At 35.7% G+C, this 22,969-nt stretch overlaps 1 protein-coding gene across 1 annotated transcript; it reads left to right on the forward strand.

Annotated features, from left to right (window-relative positions):
• The first annotated feature begins 20,591 nt into the window (after positions 1-20,591).
• LOC114264432 (uncharacterized) lies at positions 20,592-21,821 on the forward strand. Its single transcript, XM_028205047.2, has one exon. The coding sequence runs from the start codon at positions 20,592-20,594 to the stop codon at positions 21,819-21,821; it is 1,230 nt and encodes a 409-aa protein (XP_028060848.2).
• Positions 21,822-22,969: the final 1,148 nt, after the last annotated feature.

Below are 22,969 nucleotides of genomic sequence, written 5' to 3' on the forward strand. Positions count from 1 at the left end.
TGATTGACACTGCTAAAATTGTTGAAGGGTAGGTACTGCGAAGTCTTGAAATCTATATCTATAGATAATAAAAGGCAAAGGGAAAGGTTCAAAGGTTGAGTGGTTTTTACTTTTTGTTGTTCACTTTTTTTCAGATTTTTGAATTTTGTTGCCGGGTATAAATCCGTTCTATAACGGTTATGTAGAGAAAAGTGTTATGGCGGGCTGCTTTTCATTTTTTAATTTATTTTTCATCATGTTTCTCCAACTTTAGAGAGACAAATATGGTGGAAATCAAGATGAGGGGCATGTCATTCACTTGTTTTGAATCTAGTGAGGTCACCAGGGTAGCACACTAACCATAAGTAGAGGTTTAATGTTTTTTTTTTTTTAGAAAAATTAAAAAGGGGGGTAAATTACAAACTTATAACAAAATAAATTCTAAATTTTTAATTTTATCAATTTAAATTTTAATATTTTGATTTGAAACTATTTATTTATTAAGGTGAGTAAATATTTAAGTCATTAAATTCAATAAAAAAAAATGCATTTTAGATATTTTCTATACATCTATATTGATTTTATTTAATTTTTTTTTTTTTTGGGGGGTAACATGACAAGAGTACCCTTTGATGACGAAGTTGTCCGCTGGCATTCCCTCAGGCCCCGTTTGTTTTGGGAGATAGAATGGAGGGGATTGATAGTGAGGGGATTAATAGTGAGGGGATTGTTAGTGAGGAGATTGATAGTGAGGGGATTAATAGTGAGGAGATTGATAGTGAGGGGATTAATAATGAGGAATTGTTAAATTATTTTTATATAAAATAATAAAAAAATATAAAAATATAAAAAATTAAACATTATATTTAAAAAAAAATTTCCAATATATAAAAAATAAAAAAATTTCTAATCCCCTCACTATTTTCTAATACTATCTCTACCTCCTCCTTACCAATCCCCCTTCCAAAGGTATTAGTAATACCAAGGGACTAATAGTCCCAAGGCTATCTCTGCAAACAAACAAGGACATTAGTAATACCTTGGTATTACTAGTCCCAATACCCTCCCTATAACCTAAAACAAACGGGGCCTCACAGTGTACTTTTTTTTTAAATTTTTTTTACAACAAATTGGATTATATTATAGTAAACAACAATGATTAGTAGCCCGAATTTTAATGGTTCGAATACTTCGAATATATCAAAACGACATCATTTTGGAAGTAAAATGATATCGTTTTGATACATTCGAACCATTCGAATCACACAAATTCGAGTTACGAAACATTTTTTCTATAATAAAACATAGTTGTGGAGATACAAATTAAAGATTGCAAGCCATTTTGCTAGAAATAAAAAAAATAATAATTCCTTAATTCGGAAGGCCATATTTCATAATAAAATTAAATAAAAAATTATAATAAAATAAAATAATAGTTCTTTTTTAGATAAAAAATTACTATTACATCATAAAATAAAATTTAAATTGTAAATCAAATAAAATAAGTATGATACTTTCTTCATTTGAAAGTTCAATTAAGTCAAAACAATTCCTTAAAATGCATTGATAAATAATCCTTTTATACTATAATATTACAACAAAAAAATGAACATGAAAACCTATTTCCCCTTGCCACAAAAAATAAATAAAATCTTATCACATTTGTAGACCCGACTTTCTTCGCACGCTCCCCTTTTGGAGAGGGCGCGAATTGGTCTTACTACAGTTCGGACTCCTATCACGGTTCTGAATCTAATCTCACAAAGTGCAATATGAGACTGATAAACACCAAAGAGTTCAAATCCGGCAAATCGTTTTGAAAAATCGATTTTGAATAAAAAGCGCCAAACATGAATTCCTTTGTCAGATTACATAGTCGTCACCTAAATATTTTATTTTGGAAAATTTAGGAAACCCTTACTCGTGTCAAAGGCCACGTGTCCGTCATCACCAAAGTTACCTCGGCTCGGGAACTTGGGTACGAGAGGGGAAGGTCCTGAAATGAGCATTCTCGCTCGTCCGATCAAAGGATCGGCCTCTACTAAGCATGATATGTTGTTTGATAAACACATGTGTTTTTAGTCCGGCTATTATCTAGCTTTACTATGTGATGCGCACAGCATACAAGTATAGACTCGATCACGAGAATTGGAACAAAACAACTCATGTTTGTTTTCGAAAATGGTTTGAAAGTGCTACTCGCAAGTAGGCTAAAGCGCAGATTTGCCACCCTCAAGTGGGCTTAAAACATGATTTTGCCACTTTGCAAAGTGGGCTTAAAACTCTCATTCGTCGAATTGTCCCAATTCAGGAAATCAAGCCTTCACCCACAGGCATTCAAGCAGTTAAGCACTTAAGCAAATAACCTCATGGCAAGCATGTTATCATGGCAACACTCACACTTATGCAAGGATGCTAAAGCGTAACACTCACAGTGTACTCCGAGCCAAAACAAAAGCCAGTTAGAAACAATGCATGATCCTAACTTATGCTAAGATGCCAATGCAACACATGTAATAATGCAACTAAATAGGCTCGGCTACCTAAGATGGCGTATGAATGCAACAATTTGGCACATGTATTCAAAGAAGTATTGAAATACGATGCAGTTTGAATGATGCGCCGAGCCCGGTGCATGCAAGACAAATGAATGATGTACGCATGCAAGCATAAGGTATGCTAATCAAAATATGCCCTAAAACTAACCATCGAAAGCGGTTAAGTAAAAGGGAGAAAGAAGTGGGGTTGGAAGACATGCACACACACACGCACACTTATTACAACATTGCGCCCTCTCGAAGGAGGGTCCGAATAAATAAGCTAACTAGCTACGCTAAGCTAAGCTAACTATTGCAAACCAACTAATTAACTAACTTAGCTAATTATTTATTACAACACAAATGAAATTGAATAACTAGTTAATCTAAGCTCAATAGAATATTACAAAGATGAATTAAATTAGCTAAATACATTAACTAATTAATTATAAAACTGGTAAATTAACTAGCTAAGTAAAGCAGTAAAATGGCCTCGAGAGGAGGGAGACATGCATGCTCGGTTTGCTTTGTTTGAAAATGCATTGCCTTGCCATGAGTTGTCTCTATTTGCACTCGCGGTGATCACAGAACATCATGTGAACTTCCAGATTGCATCTGCCCCAACACAGGAACATTTTGGACAATTTTCCCTGCAGGTGGCCGGCCGGCCACCTGAACTGGTTGGTAGGCTACCTCAACTGGCCGGCCGGCCAGTGCAAGTGGTCAGTAGGCTAGTGCAAGTGGCCGGCTGGCCACCTCTCTTTCCAGAATTCTACCTTTGCTGTAACAGAGAGCAACAGAGCCAAGACAATGTATTTGGCAAGAAATGTGTGTACTACCACCCTTCTCATCATGTCTCAAGCTCAAAGGAGTGTGGTACTTGGCTCTCAAGCCACCAATCAAGCATCTCAATGTATGATGGCCAAAGAACCAAGCTTGTACAAGCTTAGTGAATGCGCACATAAGACTTAAAGTGTCGTCACCCTATCATACATGATCAATGGTGACAACGACCAAGAAATGCGACACGTTTCATCACTTTGAGTATGAAACGCGCCACATTTCTTGTGTTTGGATTAACGTCCGATCTAAATACATGCAATGCAACACACATATTTTATCTTGGCATGTTTTACTTTGCTCAATTCTTGTTTACTCATTTTCACTTTACCAACCATTCTTTAATCGGTTAAGTCCAATGTGCAAGTCCTCTAAGGAGAGGAGGTCAACCAAAAGAATGGTTTAAGGCATGAGAGAGATCGTGCCTTTGGCTAGGAGGAATCCTCGTAAGAGAATTAAAGCCATTTATGCACGAACTCTATCAAGCTTAAACACAAGCACAAGGTAAACCAACCCTCAAACCAAATCAAAAGTGAAAAAATGTGGGAGGTGGAAGAATTTTAGTGCTAAGGTGGCATGAAAAACAACACTCTAACATGCAAACAACTCATGTACAACATGTTAGCGGACTTAAGCACTGAAACTAGTGAATGATGCAACACTAGATGGATGCAATATCATGCTCAAATGGCCAAACCAACCTTAGATAGACCTCAAACATGCTAAAATAGTGGCCAAAATGTGCTGAAATTGAAGCACAAAAGAGTGGAAGATCATGCGCACATAGTAGCTCGCAAGAAAGGCATAAGGGACAACTCTTAAAAGCTAATAAAGAGCGGTATATGTGAGAGTATGACAGAAGTATATGCTCTGAAATCACAAGCTAAATGATGTTATATCATGCAAATAACTCAAATAAAGCATGTTAAAGGGCCTGAAGCACAAAGCTAGTGAAGCTAACCATACTATAACTATACAAAGCAAGTCTCAAGAGACCAAGACCACTCAAAACAAAGCTTAAGCATGTCAAAGCAAGGCCAAAAACATGCTGAAATGGAGCCAACACATGCTAGAATAATAGGCTACAACATCAAGTAAGCAAGGCTAGCAAGCATGATTACACTATAAGTGTAAGAAGCAAGCAAGAGGTGCTCCAACCAGTCCAAAACAGAGTTATAACATGTCAAAAAAGTCACAAAAACATGCTGAGATCAAGTCATTAGATGGTAGAAAAACATGCTCAACTATTAAGCCATCTATGCATACAAACAAGATATAAGGAGAGGGGACCACCCCCTCCTATTTTGAGCCTCAAAACCAACTTTCTACCACTGAAATTCCTCTGAGTTTCAGTGGTAGAAAGACCAAACAAAGGGTGTTCCAAAAGCTAAGAAAGGTGGCTCAAAAGGCTTTACAAGCCAAAGAGCCAAGGGAGGAAATCGCCCCCTAACCAAACAAGATTCAAACCAACATTTTAAAGCCTTAACATCAGAGTTTTTAAGAGGTTAAAACCAGCCTTAAAATAGCATACAAAGGTGGTCAAGCACTTAATCAAAACAAAGCTTAAAAGGGACAAGTTGTTACCCTTGAAGTACAACAACAATTCAGCAATAATTTTGAACCAAAACTAAGCCTAAGACCTCCAACCAAGCTTCAATGAACCTCAACTCCAAAGTGAAGGTGTTTGACTAGGTGTTTTAGTGCAAAAATATGAAGAAAACTCACTTTTAAGCACAAAATAGCACAATATATATATATATATAGAGAGAGAGAGAGAGAGAGAGAAAAAGTTCTAGAGAGAGACAAATTTCAGCTCTGAAATTTTGTAACCCTCTAATAGGGAGAGGGACCTCCCCTCATATAGAACAAGCAAGCAAAAAGCTTGCTTCATCCCTCCATACACGTGTATGGAGGATGAGCCTCAGTGAGTAACAGTTGGCTCAAAAAATCTGAAAATATCTAAAAAAGGAAAAAATTGGCTGGCTGGCCGGCCGGCCACCTCCCCTAGCCGACCGACCACTTCAAGTGGCCTACAAGGGAGAAAAGTGGCCAGCAAGTGCCACAAATGGCCGGCAAGGTCTTTCTCCCCTCTAGGCAAGAGGCATCAAGGTTTGGCCCAAAAACAAGGCCAAAACACGGAGTGTTAAGAGGCTCAAAGACAAGATGCTCAGCCAAGAACTTCAGACACTCAAAAAGAGCGCAAACATGCACAATCATCTAGTGCGCAACCGATGACGTCAAAGTCTTGAGGTCGATCAAAAATAGGGTGTCTACAACATTACTTCAATTTCTCATATTATGTTCATATTACCTCCCCTTCCCCCACTCCCAAACAAAAAAAAAAAAAGTAGGGTAAAACAACAAATGTGTTGGAAGGTAAAAAATAAAATTAAAAGATAAAATGTAAAGGGATATTTGGTCTTTATATGTACTAATTAATGTACTAACTAGTATACTAACAGATGATGTGACATAATTTTAAAATTTTTGAATATTTATAATTTGTGTAATAGGTGTGGTCAGTAATAATAACATAACACTTTGTAGAATGAACTATATTTTCTTTATTGATATGAGAATGGAGTAATACAACTGTTTATATATTATAGAACTATCACTAACCAACATGATTAACTAACTATTATATAAACTACTTACTAACTCAACTAAACTCAGTTGTAACTAAAATTGTTATATAATATCTTTATTCTATTCATTCCCCCGCAAACAAATGGGTGAAGGAAAGACCATGAGTTTGGCAGAAAGAGTGTGAAAACGAGATGCAGCCAAGGGTTTAGTGAAGATATCAGCAACTTAGGCTTCAATAGGAACATATTTGAGTTGAATAAGCTTTGCAGCAACTTTGTCGTGAATGAAGTGACAATCAATTTCAATGTGTTTGGATCGAGAGTGAAACACGAGACTGGTGGAAAGATAAAGTGCAGAGAGATTATCACAGTAAACAAAAGGAGCTGAGGGTTGAGGAAAACCAAACTCAGCAAGAAACATAGACAACCAAGTAAGGTCAGCAGTAGTATGAGTAAGATAACGATACTCGGCCTCAGTAGAACTACGGGACACAGTGGGCTGCTTCTTGGAAGACCAAGAAATGAGATTAGAACCAAGAAAGACACAATAACCGAAGGTGGATTTGTGATCTTGAAGGTCATCAGCCCAATTAAAATCAAAATAAGCCTGTAAAGAAAAATAACCAGGAGACAAAGAAAGACCATGAGAGAGAGTGCCTTTCACAAATCAAAGAAGGCGTTTAAGAGCAGCAAAATGTCTAAGAGAAGGAGCAAGCATGTACTAACAAGCATGATTGACGGCATAGGATAAATCGGGTCTTGTGATAGTTAAGTATTGCAAAGCACCAACGAGGCTGTGATAAAGAGAAGGCTGAGATAAGGGCAAAGAATCACTAGGAGACACAGTAGACTTAACAGCAATAGAAGTGGAAAAGGGCTTACAAGATTGCATACTAGCCTTAACCAAAATCTCATAAGCATATTTGTGTTGGGAAGGAAAATAGCCCTGAGAAGAAGAGTGGACAGCAATCCCAATAAAGTAAGAAAGATCACCAAGCTCCTTCATAGAGAAAACAATATGCATTTGAGCAATAAGAAACTGAATCTAGGTGGAATTGTTGCTGGTGAGCAAAATGTCATCAACATAGATCAAGAGATAAGTAACAGAAACACTAGATCGATGCACAAACAGAGATGTGTCACATTTGTTATTGACAAAGCCTTAAAATAGCAAAAAAAGAGCTAAAAGTAGAATACCAAGCGTGCGAGGCCTGTTTCAAGCCATAGAGTGCCTTATGAAGCCGACAAACATGATAAGGAAGAGAAGCGTCTTCAAAGCTAGGAGGTTGAAGCATAAACACTTCTTCATCTAATCGGCCATGTAAAAAGGCATTAGATATGTCTAACTGTTTCAAAGGCCATTGATGATGAAGAGCCAAACAAAGAAAAATACGAATAGTTGGTTGCTTGGCAACGGGACTAAAGGTATCATGGAAATCAATACCCACTTCTTGTAAATAAACCTTAGCAACCAAACGAGCCTTATGTCGGGCAATGGAACCATCAGAATTGCGTTTGATGTGAAAGACCCATTTGCAGCCAATAACATTCTTGTTAGGCAGAAGAGGAACCAATGACCAAGTTCCTTGTTTCTGTAAGGCAGAGAACTCATCTAGCATGGCTTGTCCAGATAGAACTAGTAAGAACAACATTGTGAGAAACAGGTTCAATATCTGCAGAAGAAGAAGGAGAAGAAAAAGAAGAAGTAGATAAGAGACAAGTGGAGGCAAGAGTTTTGGACCTTGTTTGCATAGGATGAATATTAGGCAAAGATGGAGGAGAAGATAAGGGAGGCAAATGAATAGAAATGTCGTTAACATGGATACCAAGAGGAGAAGCTATATAAGAAGCAAGAACAGAAGCTACAGGCGAAGGTAAAACAAAAGACCTGGAAGGGGTAGCCCTGGGCTTTGTTGGGGGACTTCCAATAACAGGAGCAACAGAAGTTGGGGCAAGAGATGTAGCTATAATTGGGGCTGAAATTGAAGCATTACCAGGAGATAGAGAAACAGTAGAAGGAGAGGACCAAGAAAAAGAAGAAGGAGGAGAAGGACTACAAATAGATTAAAAATAAAAAAAAAAGAAAAAAAAGAGAGAAGAATATGAGGATTTATGAAAAGAAAACACAGTTTCATGAAATACAACATGTCTAGGTATGTAAATACGACCTGTAGAAGGATCTAAACAGTGATACCCCTTAATAGAAGGATGATAACCAAGGAACACACAAGGAATTGATTTAGGGATAAGTTTAGATGGAAAATATGGTTTAAGCCAGGGAAAACACAAACACCCAAACACTTTTAAGATGTTATAGTCAGGAGGATGGTGATAAAGCATGGCAGAAAGAGTGGAGTGAGTAAGAGGAGTGCTAGGTAAGTGATTAATGAGATAGGTAGCAATAGCTAAAGCATCAAACCAAAACTCAAGAGGAAGTGAAAAATGATATAAAAGAGCAGTAACAGTCTTGGTTAAATGCTTATGTTTTCTTTCAACAGCTCTGTTTTGGGATGGAGTGTGAAGACAAGTAGACTGATGAAGAATGCCACGTGTAAAAAGAAAATTAGCCATCTTATTACTAAAATATTCACCACCACCATCTGTCCAAAGCACAGTTAGAGGGAAGCCAAATTGTTTTTCCACAAAAGCTTTAAAAGCAAGAAATTTTGAGAATACCTCACTTTTGTAATGTAAGGGAAAAAGCCATGTAAATTTGCTAAATTCATCAATGAACAAAACATAGAATCGAAAACCAAATGCAGATGGGGTAAAAGGGCCCCAGACATCACTATATATTAAGGACAGTGGTTTGTTAATAGTAGAAAAAGAAAGCTGAAATGGAAGCCTATGACTTTTAAAAGTAGAACAAGAAATATAATGTTTAAGAGAATTAGTAACATGCAAATGAGGATGCAGATGGTGAACTTTGAAAGAAGATGGATGCCTCAATTTGTGATGCCAAATAGAGGTTGAGGCAGGTGAAGTGATACTAAAAAGACCATGAGAAGAAAACAAAGCTAGAGAAAAGGCAAACTGGTACAGACCATTGACATGGGATCATCTATCAAGGATAGCTTTCGTGTGTTTGTCTAGGCTAAGAAAAGCATCATGATCAAATGTAATAGTGCAGTGATTGTCCTTGGTGAAATGATGAATAGACACAAGGTTAGAGGATATGGAGGGAACATGTAAGAGAGAATTCAATTTAAATAAAAACTGAGGTGTAGGAAGGATCCCTTTACCAGTATGGTGAATGGAAATAGATGAGCCATTACCCACATTGACATGCTCAGGTCCAGAGTAAGGATGATAGACACTCAAATTGTTGAGATCATTAGTAATATTGTTTGTAACCGCGGAATCAAGAAACCAATGAGAGATAGGAGACTGTGAAGAAGAACCATGGCCATGCTCAGAAATAGAAACAAAAGCCCTAGTGCCTGGCCCCTGTGATTGTGAAGCACATGAGAAGAAATCTTGAGGTTGAAAGCCAGATTTGCCACAAATTTGGCAAGAAAAACCATAGAAGGCTCGATCGCGATTGGTAGATCGGCTACAGAACGAACCACGACCAGGCTTATAGAAGCGCAATTCACTATGATAAGAAGAACCTCTACCCCTTTGAGGGGAAGCAAAACGCCCTCGATTTGATTGTGAAGATGAACTTGGAGAAGGACCTTTGAAGGCAGCATAAGCAATAGTAAGATCAGAGGAAATTACCTTACTCTCAACATGTATTGCCTCTGAACAGAGCAAGGAAGATAATTCCTCCATGGATATACTCTCAGAACGAGCTTGGATTACAGTTTTGAAGGAATCATATTTAGAGGGAAAACCGTTTAGCATTTAGGGCAATCAAAACAATGTCCTCATCATCAATCGAAGTAGTTGCTAGATGCAATTGATCAACAATCTCCTTGATGCGATTCAAGTATTACTTCATTGAATCTGATTTCTTGCTAATGGAGTTCGATTTGTTCTTCAATTGGTGGATGTGTAATCTTGAAAGAGAAGAAAAACGTCTATCAAGAGCTTTCTAGATTTCGTAGCAAGAATGAATATGAAGAACTGCTGTAAAGATTGAGGGAGACAACGTAGCAGTGATACAACTGAGAGGGTGAGCATCAATTGATTGCCAACGAAGATACTCAGGATTGAACACCTCCTTTCCAGTTGCATCTTAAGCCCTAATTTATGGACACAACGAAGATCCATCAACAAACCCTAGCAAATTCGTAAGAATGTTGCGAAACTGATTTTTCCAAATGAGAAAATTTGTGGAATCAATTTTGACAATTATAAACAAACGGAGAATAGAAATCAAGAGATTCAGATTTGAAGGTAATAAAGAATTAATAATGGAAGGCTTGAAGATAATTTAGCCATGAGAGCGGATTGAAGCTCGTGTGAGCATTCAATGCTTTGATACCATGTAAAATGAACTATATTTTCTTTATTGATTTTAGAATAGAGTAATACAAATGTTTATATATTATAGAACTATCACCAACCATATCACTAACCAATATAATTAACTAACTATAATACAACAACCTACTAACTCAACTAAATTCAGTTGTAACATAAACTGTAATATAATATCTTTATTCTCTTTATGGTGTATTATTATATATTAATTGATATATAAAAAATAAGTGTACTCATTAAATATTTTATTAATTATAGCTTTAAATCCATGTTGACAAAAAGTTTTACTAATCATTCCTTACATTAAAGCTGTATCATCGTATGAACCGACAGCTACGTTGAAATTCTCAATCAAAGTTTTGCATCAAAATGACCTTTTCTATCATCCTCTTTTTTCTTTTCTTTTGTTTTCACCGGTCTATTATGATATTATTGTAACCAATAAGGAAAAAATTATTTGGTACTCTGAAGATGTCACATGTTGGTATTTTTTACTAATCATCAAATCTTATGTTCTTCATTAATTTTAATAACTTAATACAAAATTATAAATATATTTTTTTTTTATGAATCAAAGCACGCTTAAAATATTACCGTATCGTGCCTAAAATCACTAAATAACTTCTCCCCATAAAGCAACCAACAACCCAAAAAAAAATTGGAAATGATGGCCTATCGATAACCTCACACTGCCATCCTAACCTCTTTTAAGAATGTTTAATACCCATATAGGACTTAATTAAAAGCAGGAACTATTGAACAGTGAGATAGAAAAAAAAAAAAAATACACAAACATAAAAAATGTACATTTTGTGATGAGATGTAATTCAAACATTGTGGGGTTGCAAATGAGAGTTGCAACCCTTCATTTTCTGTTAAAAATAAAAAATAAAAAAATAAAAAATGCAGAGATTAAAAACTTTACCTTTTCTGTCTAATTTTTACCTTTTCTTTTGGGGAAGAGAGGGGAATGTATATGCTATTCCCGGGATGTTAATTAAAAACTTTATCATGATTTAGTGGGGAAAAAAAATGCAGGATGCTTAATTTAATCCACGTGCCTGGAAGTTGTTTGCTGAGTGCTCGAAACTCATTCTGTGAATTTATTTAATTTTGGATAAATTAGTCTTTGTCAAATAAGAATAAGGTTAAGTCAAAAAAACATGATATCGCTTTAAAATTTAATTTGTAACAATAAATTTTCTTGAGATCAATACCAAAATAAAAAAAAAATTAAAACTAGGACATAAAAAGTAAAAACAAAAAAATAAAAATAATCTTTTTATAATCTTTTTTCTCGTTTCATCTCTCGCATCTCACTACCATGCCCCCCAAAACCACCTTGACCTCAATTATCATTGCACAAAATTACTTTTCCGTATAACATGGACAAATTTCCCTTAACCTCTGGCCAACATTTGAAAAAAATTATTCTTAGTTCTATTTTTATTTAACAAATCCCAACCCGCACAGGATTTTCCACTTTTATCACACTGCAAAAAATTAAGGTTTTTTAGATCAAAATTTAGGCACAAAATTATTTTTTGAGACTAAATATTTTTGTTGCGAAAAATGTCGTTATTATATTTTTAGTAATGAATATTGGACATTAGTGATGAATTATTATCTATTTGAGACCAAATTTTTTGTCTCAAAAATAAACTATTTTGATACCAAATTATTTTTTCCTTAAAAGTCTATTTACTAGTGACATTTTCAAATTTTGTCGTTGAAAGCCTTATTTTTGACTTTTTGGGACGACCCTTTAGCGATATCCTCACGATAACACAAAATTAGTCCCTAAATATCTTTTACAACAAAATTTTTACTTTTAAAAATCAAAACATTTAATCTCTAAAACTCTTATATATTATAGTGTCCCTCGGACTAAAGTCAGAATAATATCTAGAAAATCCAACTGTTACTTTACCCAAACCAAGAGAGAAATAAATAACTGTATCCAACCTCTATGGGAGAAATAAATTGTCACGAAGGGTATGGGAGAAATAAATTGTCACGAAGGGTATTGAATTCTTATTCGTTGGAGTTGAACCTACAACCTTACCCTACAAAGTAGTGCTATATACTCTCTAGGCCAAATGCTCTATCTACAGATACATAGGATTGAAATGATATAGTTTGTGGAAGATAAAAAAATAAGAAAATGGCTTAAGGGCATTTACGCCATTTTACATATTAGCAATTCATGTTTATTTTTTTGGAAAATTAAAAAATAAAAAATAAAAATAAATAAACTCCAAATTTGACTTTCATAACAAAATAAATTTTTCATTTTATTTTTTTATATTTTTTTAAATTTTAATTTAAATTACCTGTCTACTTTTGTAAGTAAAATCGACTGAATTTTTTTTTAAGCAAAAGACAATTTTATGCAAGTAGTTGTTACACGCTGTTAATTTAGATAGTAAAAGTCAATTTCGCACTTTCATATTCACTCCAGGTGACTTGAGTGTTACAAATCATACTCCAGTGACATTATTGTATTCTACGTAACTTTTGGAAAGTAAAGTGTAATTTAACTACTCCTTTTCTTCTTCTTTTTCTTCTTCTTCTTTCTCAGAGTTTACTAAATGCTAGTAATAATCAAGGTTAAATTTCCCAGAGTTAGCAAAAGTCACCGCCAATTTTTCCTAGGGTTTTTTAAAAAGTCCGGAATACTTTTAGCCATGTTTCAAAAGTGTCAGAAAATGTTTTATTTTTATTTTTATTTTATTTGTTGTTGTGAGATCACCCTTTTAGTGACATTTTGATATTGCCCAATATGGTTTGATTAATCGTTACCTTAACAATAGCAATTTGATCTGCTGCAGGGGCTTCACAGGAGGAGTCCTGTAGCATCAGTGACGCACAACATGACAATACATTATATTTTAAACAACTCAACCTATTCACAGTCAATTGAAAGCTCATCCGAGTTGAGAAGTTGGTACGTTTACCACATTACTTATGTGGGTTTGAATGTCTTCCTGTTTGCTCAATTTACTACCTCAGAAGTGATCATTTGAAGAGTTATCAATTGTTTTTAAAAAAACTAAAATAAAATAGCCTCAAAACACATAGATCAAAGGGTTAAGTAGAAGAAAATAATACACAAAATACTGAAATGATTAAGTTTATAATTTTGCTCATAAATACATATGCATTGAAGGTTAAAGGAGAAGAATAACAAAAAACACAAAGCAAAGAAATCATCAAGTGAGACTAATTAACGAGTCAAGTCGAGTTAACCAAAATGACTATATCTCATTAACCAACCAAAAGTTCATACCATATCACATGTAAAACTATTTCCTTCCTAGACTACGGCCTCTAATGAACTCCAAAAAACAAAGATTCTACTTAATCACCTGCAACTTTTTTTTATTTTTATTTTTTAAAATTTCTTTGCATATTAATGTCTTCCTGATTGCTCGATTTACTGGCTTAGAAGTGATCATTTGAACTTCAAGTTTACTTTTTTGGAATGGATCCGAAGGACCATGCTTAAGATAAAATAGCCTCAAAACACATGGATCGAAGGATTAAGGAGAAGAAAATAATACACAAAACATTGAATTGATCAAGTTTATAATTTTGCTCATAAACACATGAATTGAAGGTTAAAAGAGAAGAATAACAAAAAGCACAAAGCAAAGAAATTATCAACTAAAAATGAGAGTAATTAACGAGTCGGGTCGAATTAACCAGAATGACAATATCTCATAAACCAACCAAAAGTACAAACCACATCACATGTAAAACTATTTCCTTCCTAGACTACGGCCTCTAATGAACTCCAAAAAACAAAGATTCTACTTAATCACCTGCAACTTTTTTTTATTTTTTATTTTTTAAAATTTCTTTGCATATTAATGTCTTCCTGACTGCTCGATTTACTGGCTTAGAAGTGATCATTTGAACTTCAAGTTTACTTTTTTGGAATGGATCCGAAGGACCCTACTTAAGATAAAATAGCGTCAAAACACATAGATCGAAGGGTTAAGGAGAAGAAAATAATACACAAAACATTGAATTGATCAAGTTTATAATTTTGCTCATAAACACATGAATTGAAGGTTAAAAGAGAAGAATATCAAAAAACACAAAGCAAAGAAATCATCAACTAAAAATGAGACTAATTAACGAGTCGGGTCGAATTAACCAGAATGACAATATCTCATTAACCAACCAAAAGTACAAACCACAGCACATGTAAAACTATTTCCTTCCTAGACTACGGCCTCTAATGAACTCCAAAAAACAAAGATTCTACATAATCACCAGCAACTTTTTTATTTTTATTTTTTTAATTTCTTTGCATATGCATGTCTTCCTGATTGCTCGATTTACTGGCTTAGAAGTGCTCATTTGAACTTCAAGTATACTTTTTTGGAATGGATCTGAAGGACCTCGCTTAAGATGAGTAATCAATTATTTAAAAAATAAAAAATAAAATAGCCTCAAAACACATAGATCGAAGGGTTAAGGAGAAGAAAATAATACACAAAATATTGAATTGATCAAGTTTATAAGTTTGCTCATAAACACATATGAATTGAAGGTTAAAGGAGAAGAATAACAAAAAACACAAAGAAAAGAAATCATCAACTAAAAGTGAGACTAATCGAGTCGAATCAAATTAACCAAAATGAGGATATGTGATTAACCAACCAAAAGTACATACCATATCACATGTAAAACTATTTCCTTCCTAGACTACGGCCTCTAATGAACTCTAAAAAACAAAGATTCTACTTAATCACTTGCAACTTTGTTTTTTTTTTTAAAAAAAAAAAAAAATTTCTTTGCGTATATATATATATATATGATATAGAAATGCATCAAACCCAAGAGGCAGCAGACTTAGCAGAGTGAGATTAAATGAAAACAGCAAGAATTCCCTTCATCACGCTTCCTCTTTTTGGGGGCAGCCTTGGAGCCTCCCTCTGTGCGACCGCCGGTGCTATCTGACCACCACCACCACCACCACCTCTAAAATCAGCAACAATTTTCCTCATCACTCCTCCTCTTTTTGGAAGAATCCTCGGAGCCACCCTCGGCTGGACAGCCACTGCCGGACCACCAACTCTGCTGCGGTGATTGCCGGTTTCACTCATCGTTCGCCGCACTGATCTTTGCGTAGAAGAGAAAGGATTCTTGTATATTGAGGATAGGAATTCAAGATATGTATGTGGATGTGCATATATGTGAATTGAAATTGGGTGGAAGCCAGAAAAGTTTTGGAATTTAGAGTGGATGGAGACCCTAAAGAGAAAACGCGTTCTAACAGTGATAAGTTTAGGAATCTCTTCCATCAGGGAATTTTTGTTTTTTTTAGATTGTATACTTTTTTGCTACACCTATTTTTATCTAGAATGTATAATTTTTTAAAAAAAATTTAAGAATCAGCTGAAGTAACTTAATTAGTTATTCGTGTACATTTTCAATTGATAGGTCAAGTAAGGGCAAATCTTACTAAAGATATGATTAATTTGTTCTTAACCATTATGAGGTTTTCTTTATGATTGAATAATATATATATATATATATATATGTTGTGAGAGTGCATGTAAGCGAAATTCTTGGATAAACAAGAGCAATGATTCATAGCTCTAAATTTGAAACTCTAACAATGACACTAATAATGTGGCATGGAGACAAAAAAAAAAAAATACATCAAATCATTCGTAAGTGAAGCCCACTGTCACATAAGTAAAGCTCTCATTAGAGTTCTACTTTTAATGCTCTCAAATATTTTTGTTATAATAATCAAGTCTTTAGACTCTAACTCATATTTCAATATTGTCCACTTATCACCCACCATTTAAAATTTGAGTGCGAGTTGAAAAATAAGAAACTAAAATGAAATTTAGAAATCAATATGTAATTTGTCTATTAAAGTTTCTCATATATCCGAAAATATGCTCGCTCAACCTTTATTTGATTACTTTCCATCAAAAATTTAAACTTTGAGTGAGATGCCAGGTTTAGACTGCTAGCTCACAATAGTAACAAAGTTAACAAAATTTATCACAATCAATACATAAGTCCAAACCCAATTCAAAGTCCAAGTAGGATATCAAACCTCTGTCCATAGAAATTGAACCAGAGACCTCCCACCATAAAGGATATTACACAACCACTAGGTTAAATGTCCTGGTTGTGAGAACGCTGGTTGAAATTTATAATTTTAATTATTACAATTTAAAAGTGAAGGGATTAAAATATAATTATAGTAAAATTAGAGGTTAATAATGTAATTTGCTTATATTTTTTATGGGTTAAATATCTCTGCTACCATGAAAGTTAGTCTCTAGTCAAATAAATTGTTAGTATCACACATGAAGCCAACGATTTTGTACTTCTAAATTTATATAGGGAGATTTGGTACTTGAGCTTATGAAGTAACGTAGAATGTCTTGTGTTTGAATTAACTTGTGCGTACTTCGACTGCTTTTAATACTTGAAGTTAACAATAAGAAAAATCAACAGTGCCCTTTGGGATGATTGGAAAATTAATTTACTAATATGTTAACATCATACCAACTACAAAAGCAAAAGCTAAATAAATAAATAAATAAAATTAATCACCATTGTCTAAAAAACTTAATTAATAGGCAGAAAAAAGCTGACAATGATAGAAATTTTGTGTGAATCTATCCCATTTTACTTCCATGTCGTTGTCCAGCAATTTATTTATTTATTATCATCCAGCTCCATGGTACATGAATCAGATACTTTTGGAGTAAAATACGACCATTAGTTCTTGTAATGGCAGATTTATCAATTTTTATTTATTTATTATAATATATCTCATTTATAATGAAATAGGATGTATGGTCAATTATAGTACACATTCACAATTACAATATAACAAGAGAATTTCAAATATAACCAAAAGAATGAACTCTCAAGTAAGTTGGGAGAGTTGAACTTTTGATCGTTAATAAAGTTTATTTTAGGTTAACCAAATACAAAAAAAAAATAAAATAAAATAAAAAATTCTGCACAAAAATTTTAATCTGAATCATACACTTCATTTTTTGGGCATATTTTTATGTTTGTAACTTAAACTTACGAACATACAGATGAATGTTAGTGACTTGCTTGCTTTTAATCCGCATGGACCAAACTGTCAAAGTTATCAACTAAATTTTTAATTTTATTGAAAAAAATAAATAAATTAATTAATATCCATCAGAAGTTTATTTTTATTTATCTATCACTTTTCTTATTTTTAGACCATATAACCATAGTTCCTTCTAATTAGAAGGATAGTGTTTCAAGAAAATAAGATATTACTCGTAACTCATTTAAGACTCGGGTAGTAACTCAAATAATCTTTTGAGGACGGTGCTAGTGTGAAGTTTTATGTTTGCTTCTATTGAAATATATTAGTTTAGGTTATAAGCTAATTAACAATCTACCTTTTGAGGAAAGAAAAAAAAGAAAAAAAAAAAGAAAAGAAATAATTATTAGCTAAATAATATGAGAGTGTATAATAGACATAGCTAGGGCTCATCTAATAAAAAGAGGTATAATCAATTTTCAAAAATTTCTGAGCAAAGAAATAAAATTACCACTTTAGAACGCACAACAACATTAAAATTTTCAATATAAAAATTTCATAAGTTTTGTATCAAAATCACCTTTTCCATCATGCTTTTCATTTTCTGTCTAACCAGCTGTCTACTATGATATTATTGGCTTATCCATTCAAACCAACAGGCAACAAACGTCCAAAAAAAGACCTCACAAATAATCTCGTGGGAAACCTATAAGAAAATCAAGAAAATGGTTCTCAACGGAGGATGGATTCCAGTGGTGAAGCAAAGAGGGAAGCAAGAAGCAATGAAGTCTTTCAAGTCCAATGAAATCTTCACGGTGTTTGTGGATAACTTACCTAACTCAATGCATACCAAAGGGTTGTCTAACCTGTTTGGAAAGTTTGGAGTTGTAAAAGATATTTTCATTCCACAAAAGCGTCGCAGGAATACCAATACTAGATTTGGTTTTGTAAGATATAGCTGTGAGGTAGCTGCAAACGTTGCGGTGCAGAAGGCGGATGGCCTATGGGTGGATGATAAGAAGTTACTCGTGAAGATTGCAGCTTTTGATCGAAGCAGAGAACAGGGGAAGTACCATGCCCAAAATCCACCGCAGTTACATCTCAGAGAGGAACTCTGGCGAGGCACACACCACTTTTCCAACAACAAAACGTTCGCCGACGTGGTAAGAGGTTTACAGACACAGGATAGAGACTCTATTTCAGTTCAGGCCGAGGAGTATGGTAATGGGTGGCTTTACGACAGTGTCTTAGTCCGGCTAAAAGTCAGATGTATAAACATTAGTTTGACTCTTGAGCTTAATGCTAGAGGAATAGACGGGTTTGAAGCCAGACAAGGAGGTGGTCGGGATGTGGTGTTATCCTTCAAGTCCAAGGAGGAAATGGTAACAAAGATGAAGTCTATCAAAGAAATTATCCATGAATGGTGTGATGACATCATACAATGGAGGCCAGATCTTGCTCTAGTCCAGGAGAGAATTGTATGGCTCACTTGCTATGGCATTCCCTTACATTTATGGAATAGGTCCAATCTTGTTAAAATTGGTAGCATATGGGGTGAAGTTATTGATGGTGCTGAATGCTTGCCTCAGTCCTTCGTATGTGGCAAGCTTAGGGTCCTTACCAAGTGCATGGAGTCTGTTAACAGTGTTATCAACCTGGTGACTAAACACTCCTCTCATCCAGTGAGAGTCTTGGAAGTTCAGGGCCTTGAAGCAAAAACCATAAATCAGTGCTGCAGCTGTTTGAATCATCTAGATAAGATGAAGGAACCCAATTCAGAGGAGCAAGGTGAGGATCATGGGTCCAACCGGGTGGGTAAGCCACTACAGAACCTCAGAGATGAGTCAACTCAACCCAAAGAAGGTGGGTCAACTCAGGATGCTGAGCAATTCAAAAATGAGGCCAGTCGAGTGTTGACACGTGGGAATGGCAGTACAATAGAGGCAAATTGGAGGAGTGATACGGAAGTGGCTGAGTCTAGTAGCATAGTAGGCAAGGAGCTCGAGGTTGAAGGATGCAAGGAAAAGGAGACAGGTAGCAGTGCATTAAATGCCTTACAACCAGCTGAACAAGATAATGATGGGCATGTCTTCTCGCCTGGGTGTATGAGAAGATTGAGTGGATCTAGTTTAAATTTACATGGGTCGAACTACAAAGTGGAGTTGGGCCAAAAAAATTCAAATGAAGAGGACTTGGGCCAAAACAATTTAAACCATGGGTTGCATGGGCCGATTGATTCGGTAGAGGCAATCTTTTCGGAGAATGCCTGCCCAGTTGAGGAAGTGGGAAATTCTGATGATGAGATTAGCAGCAGTGAAGATGAAGGTGTAGTGGCCCAACACGTTGTAGCTTCTTGCGCCAAGAATGTTAAGACCCAGGGGAAGGGAATCAGTAGGCCAAGATCAGAGAAGGAGATGGCTGTTAATGTAGGTCCCCAAGGTAGACTCTGGAAAAATAAAGGAAAACCGGGGGCTCAATTAAGAAAATCTCCGCAATGCTATGATCAGGAGTACATGCCTGGGTATATGAGAAGTTTAAGTGAGTCTAGCATGGCTAAGCCTGGGCTGAATTTGGAAGTGGTGTTGGGCCGTATTAAGGGGTCTACTGACCAGGTTATCCACACAGGAGAAAATGGAGAACAGCAGAGAGACTTCATTAATCATGGGGAAAAAGCCCAAATACAGGCTACTATTGAAGCCATAGTCGAACCAGGAGTAGATCCCTCAGTCCCTGCGCAACCACCAGAAAATGGAAGAGACAAAGGAAAGAAAGTGGCTGTGTGTGGTCAAGTTTCAGGTACTAAAATAAAGGGGCAAAGCCAAAGAAAAATGAGGAAATTACGTTCTACTCATCAATTCTGCCAAGGATTTCACAGAGGAGCTATATTCAGAGCTGCGGCAGCCGTGATGTCTTCATCTCTGTCAATCAGTAGTGGGGCTTATAAACAGATTCTAAGCCGAAATGAAGCTCAAGAAACCGTGAAGGTGGGGAAAGTTTTGGGTATTGACTTTGGGGTTAATGAAGAGAGTGTTATCCAGAAAGTTTCGGAGATGGACAGGCAAGATGAGGAAAGACTAACCAAAAAGGGGGTGAATGGTGGTGCTTAAGTCTGCACCTGTTCGGGGATTCTGTAGTCAAAGTTGTTCCATAATGAAAGTTCTTTCATGGAATGTTAGAGGCTTGGGTAAGCCTGAGAAAAGGAGGAGGATCAGAAATCTCTTAAAGGCAAAAGGGGTGGATATGGTGTTGATCCAAGAAACTAAAAAGTCAAGTATTGATGAAAGATTTGTCAGATCTCTATGGGCAGAAGATGCACTGGGGTATATGGAGGTGGAAGCAGTAGGGAGTGCAGGGGGTTTGTTATGTCTATGGAAACCTCACGTGTTTCAGTTGAAGAATTGTTGCAGTTCTAGGAATTTTATTCTGCTATCAGGTATGGTTTATCACAGTTTTGATTGTGTTGTTGGTAATGTCTATGCCCCTAATGATTGTAGAGGTAGAAGTCAACTGTGGAAAGTCCTTTATAACCTGAAAGCATCCTTCCCAAAACCTTGGTGTTTAGGGGGGGATTTTAATGAAATTAAAGCTATTGGAGAAAGGAAAGGCTGTGTGAGAAGAGATAGGGGGATGCAGGAGTTCAATGAATTTTTAAATAATATTGAATTGGTTGATGTTCCTATGCTTGGTAGGAAATATACATGGAGTAATTCACAGTCAGGTGCATGCTGGAGTAGGATCGATAGGTTCCTATTAAATCCGGAATGGCTTGTGTGGTTTAAATTTAAGGTATGGGGCCTGCCTAGAATACTGTCTGACCACTGCCCAATTTTATTGAAGGAAGATGATAGGGATTGGGGTCCCAAACCATTCAAATTCTTAAATGCCTGGGTGCTACATCCCAGCTTTCTTAAAGAAGTTGAAAAGGTTTGGGTTGGTACACAAGTGGAAGGGTGGGCTGGATTCAGAATTATGGTGAAATTGAGAACACTTAAACAAGCTCTAAAGATTTGGAATGTGGAGGTATTCGGGCACGTGGAGTCCAAGCTCAAAGAAGCTGAGGCTGAGCTACACTCGTGGGATCTAATAGCTGAAGAGAGAGATCTTGTAGAAGTTGAAGTTAGACAAAAAACTGAGATCAGAGATGAAGTGTGGAAGCTTAGAAAAAGGCTAGAGTGGCTATGGCTGCAGAAATCCAGACTGAATTGGTCCTTAAAAGGGGACAAAAACACCAGATATTTCCATATTATGGCATCGAGAAGGCATAGTAAGAACGTCCTTGATTCACTGAAGATTAATGGTACCCTATATGAGGATCCTGCGGAGTTAAAACAAGCAGTGGCAGCTCACTTTAAAACTTTGTTCGCGGAAGTTGATGGCTGAAGGGGGTGCCCTGTTCTGTTTGTGCTCTTTCCTCTGATCCCACGCAGGTGTGCTGGTAGTCAGCCTTCTGAATTGGCCATTGTTGCAGCACAATTCTGGTTTGGCTGCATAATTATGTGCTGCTAGTTGGCTATAAATTTCTGTTCTTCACTGAAGTTAGCTGGCTGCTAATGGAGCATTCAACAATCATCACCGGTTGCTGTCTGGGCAGTTTTGGACTTGGGTTACACTATGAGAGTGCAACAGCCTTGGGCTACAAAAGTCTTGATTTGGGTTTGCTACTGGTGTGAATGGGTGGTCTGCTACAAATCGATGCAGTCTTGGGATACAAATTGGCAGATTTGGAATGCTGTGTGATTGGGAGGTTTTTATTTTTTTTTGTCTCTATTTCTTTGTTTTGAATTGGTCTCTCGCCAATCTGTGGGTGTAGTGCTAGCAGATGATTGTGCTTCCTCCTTGGTGCCAACCTAGTTGGGATTGTGGAGTGTTTGCTATGATGCTTTTTGCACTTCCCTCCTTTATTGATGTATTTTGTTGCTTGTTTTGGCTCATTTCATCAATAAAGTCTTCCTTTTTTGCTGATCAAAAAAAAAAAACAAACGTCCAAAAAAACTGGAGAGGAGGGTGTGCGACAATCTCAACCTTTTATATTAGGAAAATTTTATGATCCACATCTCTATGCATATTATGTATTTTTATAGGCTGGGCTGCTGAGATTGTAGTTTTTTGATTGTTTTTGTTTGTTTTGTTTTTGTTTTTGTTTTTGTTCTGTATGTTGGTTACTCACTAACTTGGAGCTTGGAGTTTGTGCTAGCAGATGATTTGGTGTCCATCTAGGTGTCAACCTAATTAAGATCTAAATGTTTCATTATGATACTTTTTACACCCACCTCTTTATTGATATACGTTATCATACCCTATATGTTTTTTTCATCAATAAAGATTCTTTTTTTTGCTGATAAAAAAAATAAATAAAAATAATATATTTTTATGATATATGCTATGTGGATGAAGTGAAATATGTTGGGAAGAGATTATTCAATTAATCAGTTTGTATCAAGTCTACGTCAAGTTAGGAAAAGCATAAAGTAAGCAGCCCAGGTGCTGTTTCCGGTTTTGAAGGCTTTGGTCAGTTGCTGGTTTGCAGC

This window comes from Camellia sinensis, chromosome 6, assembly GCF_055761805.1.
Source record: "Camellia sinensis isolate YWXY chromosome 6, ASM5576180v1, whole genome shotgun sequence".
NCBI classification, from domain to species: Eukaryota; Viridiplantae; Streptophyta; class Magnoliopsida; order Ericales; family Theaceae; genus Camellia; species Camellia sinensis.